We start from the raw sequence: 19,374 nt of genomic DNA on the forward strand, positions 1-19,374 counted from the left end.
AGCGCTTCTGTTAGTGAGCAGGGAAAAGGAGCGCTCTGTGGTGCTTAGTGGTGAGCATGGGGAGCGCTTCTGTTAGTGAGCAGGGAGAAGGAGCGCTCTGTGGTGCTTAGTGGTGAGCATGGGGAGCGCGTCTGTTAGTGAGCAGGGAGAAGGAGAGCTCTGTGGTGCTTAATGGTGAGCATGGGGAGCGTTTCTGTTCGTGAGCAGGGAGAAGGAGCGCTCTGTGGTGCTTAGTGGTGAGCCTTGGGGAGCGCTTCAGTTAGTGAGCAGGGAAAAGGAGCGCTCTGTGGTGCTTAGTGGTGAGCATGGGGAGCGCTTCAGTTAGTGAGCAGGGAGAAGGAGCGCTCTGTGGTGCTTAGTGGTGAGCATGGGGAGCGCGTCTGTTAGTGAGCAGGGAGAAGGAGAGCTCTGTGGTGCTTAGTGGTGAGCATGGGGAGCGCTTTTGTTAGTGAGCAGGGAGAAGGAGCGCTCTGTGGTGCTTAGTGGTGAGCATGGGGAGCGCTTCTGTTAGTGAGCAGGGAGAAGGAGCGCTCTGTGGTGCTTAGTGGTGAGCATGGGGAGCGCTTCCTACATGAACTCAGGTATAGTTTAGCTTTTATTAAAGAGGTGACTTCACAGTATATATTCAGCAACAAATGGGCAAATGTTATTTAACCGGTCTCTATTTATTTATTCATAGTAAGTGTGAGCCGACATACGGCCGGACCAGCCGACATACATGAAATATCACGCAATGAACACGGCCTACTGTGGCACAAATCTCATGAAATTCACAGAGCACGATTGCTTGGCAGGGGCCGGAACTAGTGTACAAAATATTACAATATAACACGTTATTACGATGGATCTGTATGGTGAAAGATGTCCTTGGTGGTCTAGATCCTCCTCTGATGCAGCACACACAGAGAAAGTCTGGATATGTCCGCAGAAATATGGCGGCCTCGGAGGTCAGCTGACCAGACTGTCGTCCTCAATCTTCCCCACATTCCATTCTGTCAGCAGCTCTGAGGAGACCTCAGTGTACAGCAAGTCCCAATCCCAGCGCGTGTCCTCCTGCAGAGAGGAACCAGGTTACCCCGCCACAGCCACGGACACGTCAGCCACCCGCGCACAGTCACGCCTTTCCGGATATGTACTCACCTCTCGCACCTCTGGCTCTAGGGACAGCACCTTGGTTAGAAGCTTTAGATCAATATCACCATCCTAAACACGGAGAAAGAGTGGGAGCTATTATAATATATATGGCGCTATCATATTACACAGCGCTGTACAAAGAACGCATCTCTACTTGTGACTGGATGGGCATCAACGAATCATTCTAACGTCTGCCATATTCAGAGAGGATGCGTCGCCGATAGTGTGGGTCACGCAGGGTTGGGCGTACACGTAAATTAGATGCGCTGTATCGGCAGACGCTGACACTGTAACGTAGCATTTTGCATGCTGATACACCCGCAGTCGCACACAGAATATAGGAATGCCGCAGAGTCTGTGACACTGCAACGTAGCATTACACATGCAGATACCCCCGCAGTCATACACAGAATATAGGCATGCCGCAGCGACTGTGACACTGTAACGTAGCATTTCGCATGCAGATACCCCCGCAGTTGCACACAGAATATAGGCATGCCGAGGCTGTGACCCTGTAACGTAGCATTACGCATGCAGATACCCCCGCAGTTACACACAGAATATAGGAATGCTGCAGCGGCTGTGACCCTGTAACGTAGCATTACACATGCAGATACACCCGCAGTCACACACAGAATATAGGCATGCCGCAGCGGCTGTGACCCTATAATGTAGCATTACACATGCAGATACAGCCGCAGTCACACACATAATACAGGAATGCTGCAGCAGCTGTGACACTGTAACGTAGCATTACACATGCAGATACGCCCGCAGTCACACACAGAATATAGGCATGCTGCAGCGGCTGTGACACTATAACATAGCGTTTTGCATTCAGATACACTCGCAGTCACACCCACACACAGAATATAGGAATGCAGCAGCGGCTGTGACACTGTAACGTAGCGTTTTGTATGCAGATACACCCGCAGTCACACACAGAATATAGGCATGCTGCAGCGTCTGTGACACTGTAACGTAGCATTACACATGCAGATACCCCGGCAGTCACACACAGAATATAGAAATGCCCCAGCGGCTGTGACCCTGTAACGTAGCTTTTCGCATGCAGATACACCCGCAGTCACATACAGGGCATGCCGCAGCGGCTGTGTAACTGTAACGTAGCATTACGCATGCAGATACACCCGCAGTCACACACAGAATATAGAAATGCCCCAGCGGCTGTGACACTGTAACGTAGCATTACACATGCAGAAACACCCGCAGTCACACACAGGGCATGCCGCAGCGGCTGTGTGACTGTAACGTAGCATTACGCATGCAGATACACCCGCAGTCACACACAGAATATAGAAATGCCCCAGCGGCTGTGACACTGTAACGTAGCGTTTTGTATGCAGATACACCCGCAGTCACACACAGAATATAGGCATGCTGCAGCGGCTGTGACACTGTAACGTAGCGTTTTGTATGCAGATACACCCGCAGTCACATACAGAATATAGGCATGCTGCAGCGGCTGTGACACTGTAACGTAGCATTACGCATGCAGATACACCCGCAGTCACATACAGAATATAGGCATGCTGCAGCGGCTGTGACACTGTAACGTAGCGTTACACATGCAGATACCCCCGCAGTCACACACAGAATATAGGCATGCTGCACGGCTGTGACACTGTAATAGCGTTCCCGCTAGGCTGTTTTAGAGGGCAAAAAGCTCCCTGCCCTAACAGCCTGCGGGAACAGTCTTCACCCGCGGGTCGCAGTGTCCCGCGGGTGAAGAAATGTGCGGTGACCCGGTCACCGCCGGAGAATAGACGCCGGGCGCATGCGCCCGGCATCTATTCTCTCTGTCTGCAGGGCTTGGGGGCTGCCCGGCGTGTCCGTAAGTGCCGGGCACGCCCCCAAGAGCGACGAAAAGGGGACGCGTCTTATAGACACGCCCCCTTTTTGATAACCACGCCCCCTTCTCGGACGCGCGCACGCCTGCGGCGCGAGCGCACGGACATGCCCTCTCTAGCTCCGGCGCCCAGCCTCCCGCCGGAGCTAGAGGGAACACTACTGTAACATAGCGTTTCGCATTCAGATACACCCAGAGTCACACAGGCACACAGAATATAGGAATGCAGCAGCCGCTGTGACACTGTAACGTAGCATTACACATGCAGATACACCCGCAGTCACACACAGAATATAGGCATGCAGCAGCCGCTGTGACACTGTAAAGTAGCATTACACATGCAGATACTCATGCAGATACTCCCGCAGTCACACACAGAATATAGGAATGCTGCAGCGACACTGTAACATAGCGTTTCGCATTCAGATACACCCGCAGTCACACCCGCACATAGAATATAGGCATGCCGCAGCCACTGTGACACTGTAACGTAGCATTACACATGCAGATACACCCGCAGCTGCACACTGAATATAGGAATGCCGCAGCCGCTGTGACACTGTAACGTAGCATTACATATGCAGACAGGGCCGCCATCAGGGGGGGACTGCCGGGACTATAGTCCCGGGCCCGAACAGAGAGGGGGCCCGGGTGGCAGCGGAGAGCATAAGCACCGCCAGCATTTCAAGTTGTGGATGGTCGACCGCGAGCCACTCATAGTTTGCAGACCGGCAGCTGAGCTAATCAGGAGCCGTCGCAGCGGAGGCGGCTCCTGATTGGCTGCCGGTTTGCGAGCTCCGATTGGCTCGCGCCCGGTGCATAGTTCAAACTTCCACATCTCCGGGTGAGCGCTTGGCTGGAGCAGGAGCAACAGTGGCAACCACCTGCCAGCGGGAGAGGCTGCTGGGAAGAGAGCAGCCGGGGACAGCAGAAGCAGCAGCGCAGGGGAGAAGCTGCTGCCGCTTGTTAGTGAAGTACTGCTCGGACAGGCAGGAGCAGGAGGCTGCAGGGAATCCAACCTCACTGCTATGGAAACAGACAAGGTACAGAGACTCCCGCTCTCACCCCCTCACTCAGCTCTCACACCCTCACCCTGCACTCTGACTCCCTCACCCTGTGCTCTCACCCTGCGCTCTAACTCCATCACCCTGCGCTCTAATCCTTCACTCTGACCCTGCGCCCTCACCCTGCGCTCTGACTCCCCCCCCTGCGCTCTTGCCCTGCTCTCACAACCTCACCCCCACATCCTCACTCTGCACTCACACCCACACCTTCCTCTCTCACCCACACCGCTCTCTCTCACCCACACCTCCCTCTCTCACCTACACCTCGCTCTCACCCACACCTCGCTCTCTCACCCACACCGTCACTCTGCTCTCTCACCCACACCTCGTTCTCTCACCCACACCTCGGTCTCTCACCCACACCTCGCTCTCACCCACACCGTCACTCTGCTCTCTCACCCACACCTCGCTCTCACCCACACCTCGTTCTCTCACCCACACCTCGCTCTCTCACCCACAGCTCGCTCTCTCACCCACAGCTCGCTCTCTCACCCACAGCTCGCTCTCTCACCCACACCGGCACTGTGCTCTCACCCCCACACCTCGTTCTCTCACCCCCACATCCTCAATCTCTCACTGTCACTCTGCACTCACACCCACACCTTGCTCTCACCCCCACACAGTCATTCTGCACTCACACCCTCACCTCATACCCACACCTCGCTCTCACCCCAGCAACCTCACCCTGCTCTCACACCCTGACTCTGCTCTCACCCTCCTCACAGCCACACCTCGCTCTCACCCCAACAACCTCACCCTGCTCTCACACCCTGACTCTGCTCTCACCCTCCTCACACCCACACCTCACTCTGCTCTCACACACACACCTCGTTCTCTTCCCGACAACCTCACCCTGTTCTCACACCCTGACTCTGCTCTCACCTACACTTTATTCTTACACCCACATCCTCACCCTGCTCTCACACCCTGACTCTGCTCTCACCTACACCTTATTCTTACACCCACATCCTCACGCTGCTCTCACACCCTGACCCTCCTCACACCTACACCTTATTCTTACACCCACATCCTCACCCTGCTCTCACACCCTGACCCTCCTCTCACACCTACACCTTATTCTTACACCCACATCCTCAGCCTCCTCTCACACCCACACCCTCACCCTGCTCTAACACTCTCTCCCTGCTATGTTACCCTCCCCTTTATATGATAGATTGGCATGTTTTAACACCCACCTACAAGCCCAAACTTTAAAAAAAATTGTCAAACTGTTTTTTTTGCACCATTTGATGGCCTCACCTCTGCTGTAGCTCCACCCACATTATCAACCGCAATGCCCACCACTGACAAACTGCCCCCTGCCACCCAAGGGAAGGGGCCCTGCCTGTTTTGTCAGTCCCGGGCCCCATAATTTCTGATGGCAGCCCTGCATGCAGATACACCCGCAGTCACACACATAATACAGGCATGCTGCAGCGGCTGTGACACTGTAACGTAGCATTACACATGCAGATACCCCCGCAGTCACACACAGAATATAGGAATGCCGCAGCGACACTGTAACATAGCGTTTCACATTCAGATACACCCGCAGTCACACCCGCACACACAATATAGGCATGCCGCAGCCGCTGTGACACTGTAACGTAGCATTACACATGCAGATACACCCGCAGTCACACACAGAATATAGGCATGCCGCAGCCGCTGTGACACTGTAAAGTAGCATTACACATGCAGATACCCCCGCAGTCACACACAGAATATAGGAATGCCTCAGCGACACTGTAACATAGCGTTTCGCATTCAGATACACCCGCAGTCACACCCGCACACATAATCTAGGCATGCCGCAGCCGCTGTGACACTGTAATGTAGCATTACACATGCAGATACACCCGCAGTCACACACAGAATATAGGAAGGCCGCAGCCGCTGTGACACTGTAACGTAGCATTACACATGCAGATACCCCCGCAGTCACAAACAGAATATAGGCATGCAGCAGCGGCTGTGACACTGTAACATAGCGTTTCGCATTCAGATACACCCACAGTCACACAGGCACACAGAATATAGGCATGCCGAGGCTATGACCCTGTAACATAGCATTACGCATGCAGATACACCCGCAGTCACACACAGAATATAGGCATGCCGCAGCGGCTGTGACCCTGTAACGTAGCGTTTTGTATGCGGATACACCCGCAGTCACACCCGCACACAGAATATAGGCATGCCGCAGCCGCTGTGACACTGTAACGTAGCATTACACATGCAGATACACCCGCAGCTGCACACAGAATATAGGAATGCCGCAGCCGCTGTGACACTGTAACGTAGCATTACACATGCAGATACACCCGCAGCTGCACACAGAATATAGGAATGCCGCAGCCGCTGTGACACTGTAACGTAGCATTACACATGCAGATACCCCCGAAGTCACACACAGAATATAGGCATGCTGCAGCGGCTGTGACACTGTAACGTAGCATTACGCATGCAGATACCCCCGCAGTCACACACAGAATATAGGAATGCCGCAGCGGCTGTGACCCTGTAACGTAGCATTACACATGCGGATACCCCCGCAGCTGCACACAGAATATAGGAATGCTGCAGCGGCTGTGACACTGTAACGTAGCATTACGCATGCAGATACCCCCGCAGTCACACACAGAATATAGGCATGCTGCAGCGGCTGTGACACTGTAACGTAGCATTACGCATGCAGATACCACCGCAGTCACACACAGAATATAGGAATGCTGCAGCGGCTGTGACCCTGTAACGTAGCATTACACATGCAGATACACCCGCAGTCACACAGAATATAGGAATGCCGCAGCCGCTGTGACACTGTAACATAGCATTACACATGCAGATACACCCGCAGCTGCACACAGAATATAGGAATGCCGCAGCCGCTGTGACACTGTAACGTAATAATTACACATGCAGATACACCCGCAGTCACACACAGAATATAGGCATGCCGCAGCGGCTGTGACACCGTAACATAGCGTTTCGCATTCAGATACACCCGCAGTCACACAGGCACACAGAATATAGGAATGCCGCAGCCGCTGTGACACTGTAACGTAGCATTACACATGCAGATACACCCGCAGCTGCACACAGAATATAGGAATGCCGCAGCCGCTGTGACACTGTAAAGTAGCATTACACATGCAGATACTCCCGCAGTCACACACAGAATATAGGAATGCCGCAGCGACACTGTAACATAGCGTTCACACCCGCACACAGAATATAGGCATGCCGCAGCCGCTGTGACACTGTAATGTAGCATTACACATGCAGATACACCCGCAGTCACACACAGAATATAGGAATGCCGCAGCCGCTGTGACACTGTAACGTAGCATTACACATGCCGATACCCCCGCAGTCACACACAGAATATAGGAATGCCGCAGCGACACTGTAACATAGCGTTTCACATTCAGATACACCCGCAGTCACACCCGCACACAGAATATAGGCATGCCGCAGCCGCTGTGACACTGTAATGTAGCATTACACATGCAGAAACACCCGCAGCTGCACACAGAATACAGGAATGCCGCAGCCGCTGTGACACTGTAACGTAGCATTACACATGCAGATACACCCACAGCTGCACACAGAATACAGGAATGCCGCAGCCGCTGTGACACTGTAACGTAGCATTACACATGCAGATACCCCCGCAGTCACACACAGAATATAGGAATGCCGCAGCGACACTGTAACATAGCGTTTCACATTCAGATACACCCGCAGTCACACCCGCACACAGAATATAGGCATGCCGCAGCCGCTGTGACACTGTAACGTAGCATTACTGATGCAGATACACCCGCAGCTGCACACAGAATATAGGAATGCTGCATATCATTTTAATCAGTAGAAGCTAAAAATCCAATTGCAAATCTGCGCATAATATAAGCTGCTTAAATAAAAAAAAAAATGGCAGTATACATTGTGCTCCATAGCAACTGTGCATGAAAGAGCTATATACATATCAAGAAAGTCTTATTAGTTTTTAATTCTGTTTTTATGTTGGTGTTTTGCATTTATCTTGGCTTACATGTACATACGGTTTATTTCCCAGCGCTTATCTATTATTACTATGCGTCATATTTTCATTACTTTGCGAATAATGCTGGGCATACACAGCCAGATAAAATGTCTATCAGACCGACAGACATTTTATCTGGCTGCCTGCCAGCCGCAGATGTCGCCGGAATACACTGTGAGAGAAATATCACAGTGTATCAGCCCGACATCCGCGCCCCGCCCCCGGGGGAGGAGACATTTCCCTGTTCCTTCCGTAGGAAGGAACACAGGAAATGTCTGTCTGTCGGCCGCGCTGGGCATACACTGCCCGATGCGGCCGACAGTTACCGGGTAAATATCGCATCGGACGGGCATGCTGGACAATCCTGCATGCCCGACCGAGCAATATTTAACCCTCGGTCGCCCGCACACACGCTACAATTATCGGGGCGATCCGCCGATATCAGGCGGATCGCCCCGATAATTGTAGCGTGTATGGCCAGCATTAGACGCGATTTAAGGAAAAAACTTGCACGGAAAGACGCTATGCGCTACCGAGTCGCGCGGCACTCAAGCGTTGTGTGTAAGGTTACATGTACCGCACGGAGGATAGTTGTATGTGGATACATCTGTACCAACCAATCAGCTCCTGTCATATTTCAAACACAACCTGTAAAGTGGCAGGAGCAGAATGGTTGGTACATTATCTCTCCCCACAGCTTGATACATCTCTGTTATGCAAAGCACCTTACGTACGGGATTTGTCGCACCCTAGAGCTAATGCACATGCCGATATTAATGATCACGTTTGCGGCTGTGGATCGAAAATCAGCGGATGAAGCGACTACCAACCGGAGTCTACACGGATCCCTGCATTAACCCTATGCTACGAATCCATGGATTAGCATACACTAGCAAATATGGCTTCCACGGCATCACGCAGACACGCCCACTGCGTATCACGCTAAGAATCAGTCTCTTTAACATTATTATTATGGTTTATTTATATGATGAGCAGGAATGCCCGGCAGCGTGGTAGGTAGAACGAGATGGGTAAATAGAACAAGCGTGATGCCATAGTATAACTAGACAAAGTACAATGCAATTGGCGTGACATAGTATAGCAATAACACGTAAATTCATGTAACACTGCAGCCTATATAAGAGAACAGTTACACGGTATAGCACAGCCAGGTTAGGCAGGAAATAGGCCAATACTGTGTATGGTACATAAGTAATAACTACACCAGGTTACCACATTACATCATGTAACACTGCAGCCTATATAAGAGAACAGTTACACGGTATAGCACAGCCAGGGTAGGCAGGTAACAGGCCAATGCTGTGCATGGTACATTAGTAATAACTACACCAGGTTACCACATTACACCATGTAACACTGCAGCCTATATAAGAGAACAGTTACACGGTATAGCACAGTCAGGTTAGGCAGGTAACAGGCCAATGCTGTGCATGGTACATAAGTAATAACTACACCAGGTTACCACATTACATCATGTAATAATACAGCCTATATAAGAGAACAGTTACACGGTATAGCACAGCCAGGTTAGGCAGGAAACAGGCCAATACTGTGTATGGTACATAAATAATAACTACACCAGGTTACCACATTACACCATGTAACACTGCAGCCTATATAAGAGAACAGTTACACGGTATAGCACAGCAAGGTTAGGCAGCTAACAGGCCAATACTGTGCATGGTACATAAGTAATAACTACACCAGGTTACCACATTACATCATGTAACACTGCAGCCTATATAAGAGAACAGTTACACGGTATAGCACAGCAAGGTTAGGCAGCTAACAGGCCAATACTGTGCATGGTACATAAGTAATAACTACACCAGGTTACCACATTACACCATGTAACACTGCAGCCTATATAAGAGAACAGTTACACGGTATAGCACAGCCAGGTTAGGCAGGTAACAGGCCAATACTGTGTATAGTACATAAGTAATAACTACACCAGGTTACCACATTACATCATGTAACACTGCAGCCTATATAAGAGAACAGTTACACGGTATAGCACAGCCAGGATAGGCAGGTAACAGGCCAATACTGTGCATGGTACATAAGTAATAACTACACCAGGTTACCACATTACATCATGTAACACTGCAGCCTATATAAGAGAACAGTTACACGGTATAGCACAGCCAGGTTAGGCAGGTAACAGGCCAATACTGTGTATAGTACATAAGTAATAACTACACCAGGTTACCACATTACATCATGTAACACTGCAGCCTATATAAGAGAACAGTTACACGGTATAGCACAGCCAGGTTAGGCAGGAAATAGGCCAATACTGTGTATGGTACATAAGTAATAACTACACCAGGTTACCACATTACATCATGTAACACTGCAGCCTATATAAGAGAACAGTTACACGGTATAGCACAGCCAGGGTAGGCAGGTAACAGGCCAATGCTGTGCATGGTACATTAGTAATAACTACACCAGGTTACCACATTACACCATGTAACACTGCAGCCTATATAAGAGAACAGTTACACGGTATAGCACAGTCAGGTTAGGCAGGTAACAGGCCAATGCTGTGCATGGTACATAAGTAATAACTACACCAGGTTACCACATTACATCATGTAATAATACAGCCTATATAAGAGAACAGTTACACGGTATAGCACAGCCAGGTTAGGCAGGAAACAGGCCAATACTGTGTATGGTACATAAATAATAACTACACCAGGTTACCACATTACACCATGTAACACTGCAGCCTATATAAGAGAACAGTTACACGGTATAGCACAGCAAGGTTAGGCAGCTAACAGGCCAATACTGTGCATGGTACATAAGTAATAACTACACCAGGTTACCACATTACATCATGTAACACTGCAGCCTATATAAGAGAACAGTTACACGGTATAGCACAGCAAGGTTAGGCAGCTAACAGGCCAATACTGTGCATGGTACATAAGTAATAACTACACCAGGTTACCACATTACACCATGTAACACTGCAGCCTATATAAGAGAACAGTTACACGGTATAGCACAGCCAGGTTAGGCAGGTAACAGGCCAATACTGTGTATAGTACATAAGTAATAACTACACCAGGTTACCACATTACATCATGTAACACTGCAGCCTATATAAGAGAACAGTTACACGGTATAGCACAGCCAGGATAGGCAGGTAACAGGCCAATACTGTGCATGGTACATAAGTAATAACTACACCAGGTTACCACATTACATCATGTAACACTGCAGCCTATATAAGAGAACAGTTACACGGTATAGCACAGCCAGGATAGGCAGGTAACAGGCCAATACTGTGCATGGTACATAAGTAATAACTACACCAGGTTACCACATTACATCATGTAACACTGCAGCCTATATAAGAGAAAAGTTACACGGTATAGCACAGCCAGGATAGGCAGGTAACAGGCCAATACTGTGCATGGTACATAAGTAATAACTACACCAGGTTACCAAATTACATCATGTAACACTGCAGCCTATATAAGAGAACAGTTACACGGTATAGCACAGCCAGGTAAGGCAGGTAACAGGCCAATGCTGTGCATGGTACATAAATAAGAACTACACCAGGTACCACATTACACCATGTAACACTGCAGCCTATATAAGAGAACAGTTACACGGTATAGCACAGCCAGGTTAGGCAGGAAACAGGGCAATGCTTTGCATAGTACATAAGTAATAACTACACCAGGTTACCACATTACATCATGTAACACTGCAGCCTATATAAGAGAACAGTTACACGGTATAGCACAGCCAGGTTAGGCAGGAAACAGGCCAATGCTGTGCATAGTACATAAGTAATAACTACACCAGGTTACCACATTACATCATGTAACACTGCAGCCTATATAAGAGAACAGTTACACGGTATAGCACAGCCAGGTTAGGCAGGAAACAGGGCAATGCTGTGCATAGTACATAAGTAATAACTACACCAGGTTACCACATTACATCATGTAACAATGCAGCCTATATAAGAGAACAGTTACACGGTATAGCACAGCCAGGTTAGGCAGGAAACATGGCAATACTGTGTATAGTACATAAGTAATAACTACACCAGGTTACCACATTACATCATGTAACACTGCAGCCTATATAAGAGAACAGTTACACGGTATAGCACAGCCAGGTTAGGCAGGTAACAGGCCAATGCTGTGCATAGTACATAAGTAATAACTACATCAGGTTACCACATTACATCATGTAACACTGCAGCCTATATAAGAGAACAGTTACACGGTATAGCACAGCCAGGTTAGGCAGGTAACAGCCCAATGCTGTGCATAGTACATAAGTAATAACTACACCAGGTTACCACATTACATCATGTAACACTGCAGCCTATATAAGAGAACAGTTACACGGTATAGCACAGCCAGGTTAGGCAGGTAACAGGCCAATGCTGTGTATGGTACATAAGTAATAAATACACCAGATTAACACATTACATCATGTAATAATACAGCCTATATAAGAGAACAGTTACACGGTATAGCACAGCCAGGTTAGGCAGGTAACAGGCCAATGCTGTGCATAGTACATAAGTAATAAGTACACCAGGTTACCACATTACATCATGTAACACTGCAGCCTAAATAAGAGAACAGTTACACGGTATAGCACAGCCAGGTTAGGCAGGTAACAGGCCAATACCGTGTATAGTACATAAGTAATAACTACAACAGGTTACCACATTACCACATTACATCATGTAACACTGCAGCCTATATAAGAGAACAGTTACACGGTATAGCACAGCCAGGTTAGGCAGGTAACAGGCCAATACTGTGTATAGTACATAAGTAATAGCTACACCAGGTTACCACATTACATCATGTAACAATACAGCCTATATAAGAGAACAGTTACACGGTATAGCACAGCCAGGTTAGGCAGGTAACAGGCCAATGCTGTGCATGGTTCATATGTAATAACTACACCAGGTTACCACATTACACCATGTAACACTGCAGCCTATATAAGAGAACAGTTACACGGTATAGCACAGCCAGGTTAGGCAGGTAACAGGCCAATGCTGTGCATAGTATATAAGTAATAACTACACCAGGTACCACATTACACCATGTAACAATACAGCCTATATAAGAGAACAGTTACACGGTATAGCACAGCCAGGTTAGGCAGGTAACAGGCCAATGCTGTGCATAGAACATAAGTAATAACTACACCAGGTTACCACATTACATCATGTAACACTGCAGCCTATATAAGAGAACAGTTACACGGTATAGCACAGCCAGGTTAGGCAGGAAACTGGCCAATTCTGTGCATGGTACATAAGTAATAACTACACCAGGTTACCACATTACATCATGTAACACTGCAGCCTATATAAGAGAACAGTTACACGGTATAGCACAGCCAGGTTAGGCAGGAAACAGGCCAATACTGTGCATAGTACATAAGTAATAACTACATCAGGATACCACATTACACCATGTAACACTGCAGCCTATATAAGAGAACAGTTACACGGTATAGCACAGCCAGGTTAGGCAGGTAACAGGCCAATGCTGTGCATAGTATATAAGTAATAACTACACCAGGTACCACATTACATCATGTAACACTGCAGCCTATATAAGAGAACAGTTACACGGTATAGCACAGCCAGGTTAGGCAGGTAACAGGCCAATACTGTGCATAGTACATAAGTAATAACTACACCAGGTTACCACATTACACCATGTAACAATACAGCCTATATAAGAGAACAGTTACACGGTATAGCACAGCCAGGTTAGGCAGGTAACAGGCCAATACTGTGTATAGTACATAAGTAAAAACTACACCAGGTTACCACATTACATCATGTAACACTGCAGCCTATATAAGAGAACAGTTACACGGTATAGCACAGCCAGGTTAGGCAGGTAACAGGCCAATACTGTGTATAGTATATAAGTAATAACTACACCAGGTTACCACATTACATCATGTAACACTGCAGCCTATATAAGAGAACAGTTACACGGTATAGCACAGCCAGGTTAGGCAGGTAACAGGCCAATACTGTGTATAGTATATAAGTAATAACTACACCAGGTTACCACATTACATCATGTAACACTGCAGCCTATATAAGAGAACAGTTACACGGTATAGCACAGCCAGGTTACCACATTACATCATGTAACAATGCAGCCTATATAAGACAACAGTTACACGGTATAGCACAGCCAGGTTAGGCAGGTAACAAGCCAATACTGTGTATAGTACATAAGTAATAACTACACCAGGTTACCACATTACATCATGTAACAATACAGCCTATATAAGAGAACAGTTACACGGTATAGCACAGCCAGGTTAGGCAGGAAACAGGCCAATGCTGTGCATAGAACATAAGTAATAACTACACCAGGTTACCACATTACATCATGTAACAATACAGCCTATATAAGAGAACAGTTACACGGTATAGCACAGCCAGGTTAGGCAGGAAACAGGCCAATACTGTGCATAGTACATAAGTAATAGCTACACCAGGTTACCACATTACACCATGTAACAATACAGCCTATATAAGAGAACAGTTACACGGTATAGCACAGCCAGGTTAGGCAGGTAACAGGCCAATACTGTGCATAGTACATAAGTAATAACTACACCAGGTTACCACATTACACCATGTAACACTGCATCCTATATAAGAGAACAGTTACACGGCTTAGCACAGTCAGGTTAGGCAGGTAACAGGCCAATGCTGTGCATAGTACATAAGTAATAACTACACCAGGGTACCACATTACATCATGTAACACTGCAGCCTATATAAGAGAACAGTTACACGGTATAGCACAGCCAGGTTAGGCAGGAAACAGGACAATGCTGTGCATAGTACATAAGTAATAACTACACCAGGTTACCACATTACACCATGTAACACTGCAGCCTATATAAGAGAACAGTTACACGGTATAGCACAGCCAGGTTAGGCAGGTAACAGGACAATGCTGTGCATAGTACATAAGTAATAACTACACCAGGTTACCACATTACATCATGTAACACTGCAGCCTATATAAGAGAACAGTTACACGGTATAGCACAGCCAGGTTAGGCAGAAAACAGGCCAATACTGTGTATGGTACATAAGTAATAACTATACCAGGTACCACATTACACCATGTAACACTGCAGCCTATATAAGAGAACAGTTACACGGTATAGCACAGCCAGGTTAGGCAGGTAACAGGCCAATGCTGTGCATGGTACATAAGTAATAACTACACCAGGTTACCACATTACACCATGTAACACTGCAGCCTATATAAGAGAACAGTTACACGGTATAGCACAGCCAGGTTAGGCAGGAAACAGGCCAATACTGTGCATGGTACATAAGTAATAACTACACCAGGTTACCACATTACATCATGTAACACTGCAGCCTACATAAGAGAACAGTTACACGGTATAGCACAGCCAGGATAGGCAGGTAACAGGCCAATACTGTGCATGGTACATAAGTAATAACTACACCAGGTTACCACATTACATCATGTAACACTGCAGCTTATATAAGAGAACAGTTACACGGTATAGCACAGCCAGGATAGGCAGGTAACAGGCCAATGCTGTGCATGGTACATAAGTAATAACTACACCAGGTTACCACATTACATCATGTAACACTGCAGCCTATATAAGAGAACAGTTACACGGTATAGCACAGCCAGGTTAGGCAGGAAACAGGCCAATGCTGTGTATGGTACATAAGTAATAACTACACCAGGTTACCACATTACATCATGTAACACTGCAGCTGTGAGGAGACAAGGGAAAAGGACTTCTAGGACTTGCCTGCATGTTGAAAAGAGTTATGACCCAGTTCTGTGTTCTTAAATTGAAACCCTCAGTCTGCATGTCTCATACAGGAAGTTTGCCAGCAGCAGACAGCAAAGGTGTGTTCCTGTTACAAAACCCTCCTCCTTCCTCTCTGCAAAGACTGACACCTGAGCCCACCAATGAGGGAGAGAGAGGGAAGTAGGGTGGTGCAGCAAGAGGAATTGTGGGATAGTGTGTGTGTAGAGTGTGACTCTGAAGGTTGGGGTGTTGTCCCCTCTCAGTGTCTTAAGATATATAGCAGCTCTGTGTTCCCTGTTACAGCTGGCCAGGTAGGGAAGAGATATACAGCAGCTGGAAAAGACTTTGCTGAACTCTGAGTGGACTGTAATGATATAACCCTGCTTACTGTTTGCTGAATTTCTGTCTCCATGAATAAAGTTCATCATTCCTTCATTATAACCTGCTCCACTGTGTGATCCCTGAACCCCAGGATACCCAGGACACCCGGTATCCTCACATTTGGCGGCAGCGGTGGGACGTCACACAGTTCCTGCAGTAATTCCAGGGGAGTGAGTAGAAGCCACGCTAATACCAGAGAATATCAGCATGGAGAGTCAGTCAGCAGTTGCAACCGGCGGCCAAATTGAAAACGTCATGAGAGAGCAGGAGAAGTTTTACCGGACAGCCCGGAAACCGCACCTGCAAGGATTTTGCAGGATGAAGGGAATTGCTTATAATGGGACTGACACCCGGGAGATTCTGGTACTACGGTTGTTGGAGTGGGATCGTGCACACCCAGAGGATCCCGACCACCTGAGTGATGATGAAGAAGGACCGACAGGCAGTGGAAGCACTTCCAGTCGGTTACCCGAGTCAACCACCGCTACTCCCGCCCTACTACAGAGCTGGCTGGGGGCGCTAGGTGAAAGTGCAACTACACAAGAGAGAGCTGGAGTGATCCAAGCAATATTAGGGGTACAAATCCCTACTAGCAGCGGAACTGTGCTGTCGCCCAGAGGGGCTGAACAAGAGAAGCGGCGCTTGGGATTTAAGGATGTTCCCACATTTCGAGAGAATGAAACTGACATTGACACTCACCTGCAGATCTTTGAGAATCTCATGGGAGTGCACGGGATAGAGCCAGCTGAATGGCCCAAGTACTTGGGGCCAAGTCTCACCGGTAGGGCTTTGGAAGCCTACAGGGCTCTAACTTCCCAGGAATGTGGAATCTACACCTGCATAAAGAAGGCATTGCTGGCTAAGTTTCAGATCACTGCAGAATCTTATCGTCTCAAATTCAGGACACTGAGCAAAAGTGGGACTGCTTCCTACCAAGAGTTTGCCAGTCAGCTACGGCAAGCTTGTGGAAAATGGCTCGAGGGTAGACAGGCCTCTACCGTGGAGCAGATCATCAACCTAATTGTGGCAGAACAACTAATGATTAAGATGGCACCAGAGATACGGGAGTGGGTCGCAGACCGGAAGCCCAGCACGCCTGAACAAGCTGCAGAATGGGCTGATGAATATATAGCTAACCGTCCCCAATGGAGAGTCTTCAGTGCAACAGGTGGTACAAGAACCCCACGAGCGGAGAAGCTCCCTGACAGAGAACCACGCATAAATGATAGTAGTAAAGGAGGCCCTATCAAAAACATTTCTTATCAACCACCCAGATTCAAAGTGGCTAACCCAGAACCTCGGAAGTGCTACCGCTGCAATCAACCAGGACACTTGTTGAGGGACTGTCCACGCACGCGAGGGCCATTCCCTGGGGCTAGACCGGCCCCAGTCTCTGTGGTATGTTACCCCATGGAGGATTATTGCGAGGAGGTCATCCATTCAGATGCGACCGAGATGATGGATGGGGTGTATATTGTAGACCTGGTTCTGGGGGAGGAGCAGGCAACTCCTCAGAATATGCAGGGGCACTTACAGCCTGTGTTGGTAGAGGACCAGCGGGTACAGGGCCTACGAGATTCTGGGGCCTCACTCACATTGATTGAGCCAGACCTGATTCCCACCTCCCGGGTGATTCCTGGACAGTATGTACGAATTGCCACCGCCGGGGGACAACAGACCGATATCCCCGTCGCCAAGATACATCTCGACTGGGGAGCTGATCAAGGAATCGTGGAGGTCGGAGTACTCAAGGGGCTACCAGCCAAGGTCATCCTCGGGAATGATCTGGGACAGGGACTGGTGACACGCTTCGTTCAAGTGGTGACCCGGAGCCAAACCCAAAGAGCAGTGACCCAGGTGACAGATTCAGAACAGAACCAACCTACCCCGACCACAATGGTGAGTGATTCCAGTTTCTTGTCCAGTACTTCAGAGTTAGACTTGGGGGAGGTGGACCGGAGCGAGTTTCGACAGGCCCAACGGACAGACCCTTCCCTAAGTAAATTAAGGAGCACAGCCGACCTGGGGTTGGAAACAGCTGATGGGAGCAAGATAGTTTGGGAAGAGGAATTGCTGTACCGAGTGGTCGTTCTTCAGTCTGGACAGGAAACAGTAATGCCTACTAAACAGTTGGTGGTACCTACACCGTACAGAGCACAATTACTAGCCCTTGCTCATGACATTCCAGCGGCCGGGCATTTTGGCACCCGTAAAACACTGGCACGATTGTTGCGGAATTTCTTCTGGCCACGAATCTCTAGAGACGTTAAGCAGTATCGAGACACCTGCAATACCTGCCAAAGGCTCGGGAAGCCCCAGCGAAAAGCTCCTCTGCACCCATTACCTATTATAGGGGAGCCCTTTGCCCGTGTTGCCATAGACCTAATTGGACCATTAGCTATTCCCAGTCATACGGGAAAGAAGTACATCCTAACACTGGTGGACTTTGCTACACGCTATCCTGAGGCTGTGGCCCTATCATCTATTGACACAGAACACGTTGCGCAAGCATTAACAGACATATTCAGTCGGCTTGGATACCCACAGGAAGTCATCACAGATCAAGGGCCCCAATTCCAAGGTGAACTAATGCAAACCCTGTGGGAAAAGTGGGGGGTTCGACCTCTTCGGACCACCTCTTACCATCCACAGACCAACGGACTCTGTGAACGTTTCAATGGAACGCTAAAAAGACTTCTACAAGCTTACGTGCTGTCCGAGGGGAGGGACTGGGAGAGAGCCCTTCAACAGCTTCTCTTCGCTTATCGGGAAGTCCCACAGGCGTCTACTGGATATTCCCCATTTGAACTTTTGTACGGCCGGAAAGTGCGGGGGCCTCTAGACCTGGTCAAAGAGAGCTGGGAGGGAACTTTCCAAGAACACCAGCAGCCCATTTTACAATATGTAGAGAATATGCGGAACCGCATGAGAAGATTGCTACAGTTAACCCAAGAGCATCTCAGGGAATCACAAGAGAGACAAAAGGAATGGTATGACGCCCATGC

The 19,374-nt window shown here is 48.4% G+C and overlaps 1 protein-coding gene across 2 annotated transcripts in view; it reads right to left on the reverse strand.

The window, feature by feature from the left end:
* Positions 1-646: 646 nt before the first annotated feature.
* Positions 647-19,374, reverse strand: part of IFT43 (intraflagellar transport 43) — a 72,680-nt gene continuing 53,952 nt past the window's right edge. For both annotated transcript variants that reach the window (XM_088447447.1, XM_088447446.1), the window contains exons 8-9: positions 1,141-1,203; positions 647-1,053 (exon numbers count right to left, since the gene is read on the reverse strand). In XM_088447447.1, the coding sequence (XP_088303573.1) occupies positions 949-1,053; positions 1,141-1,203 (168 nt within the window). In that variant the 3' untranslated portion in view covers positions 647-948. The remainder of the gene's footprint in view (positions 1,054-1,140; positions 1,204-19,374) is intronic.

Source organism: Taudactylus pleione, unplaced genomic scaffold, assembly GCF_031769625.1.
Source record: "Taudactylus pleione unplaced genomic scaffold, aTauple2 ptg000433l, whole genome shotgun sequence".
In the NCBI taxonomy this organism is placed as follows: domain Eukaryota; kingdom Metazoa; phylum Chordata; class Amphibia; order Anura; family Myobatrachidae; genus Taudactylus; species Taudactylus pleione.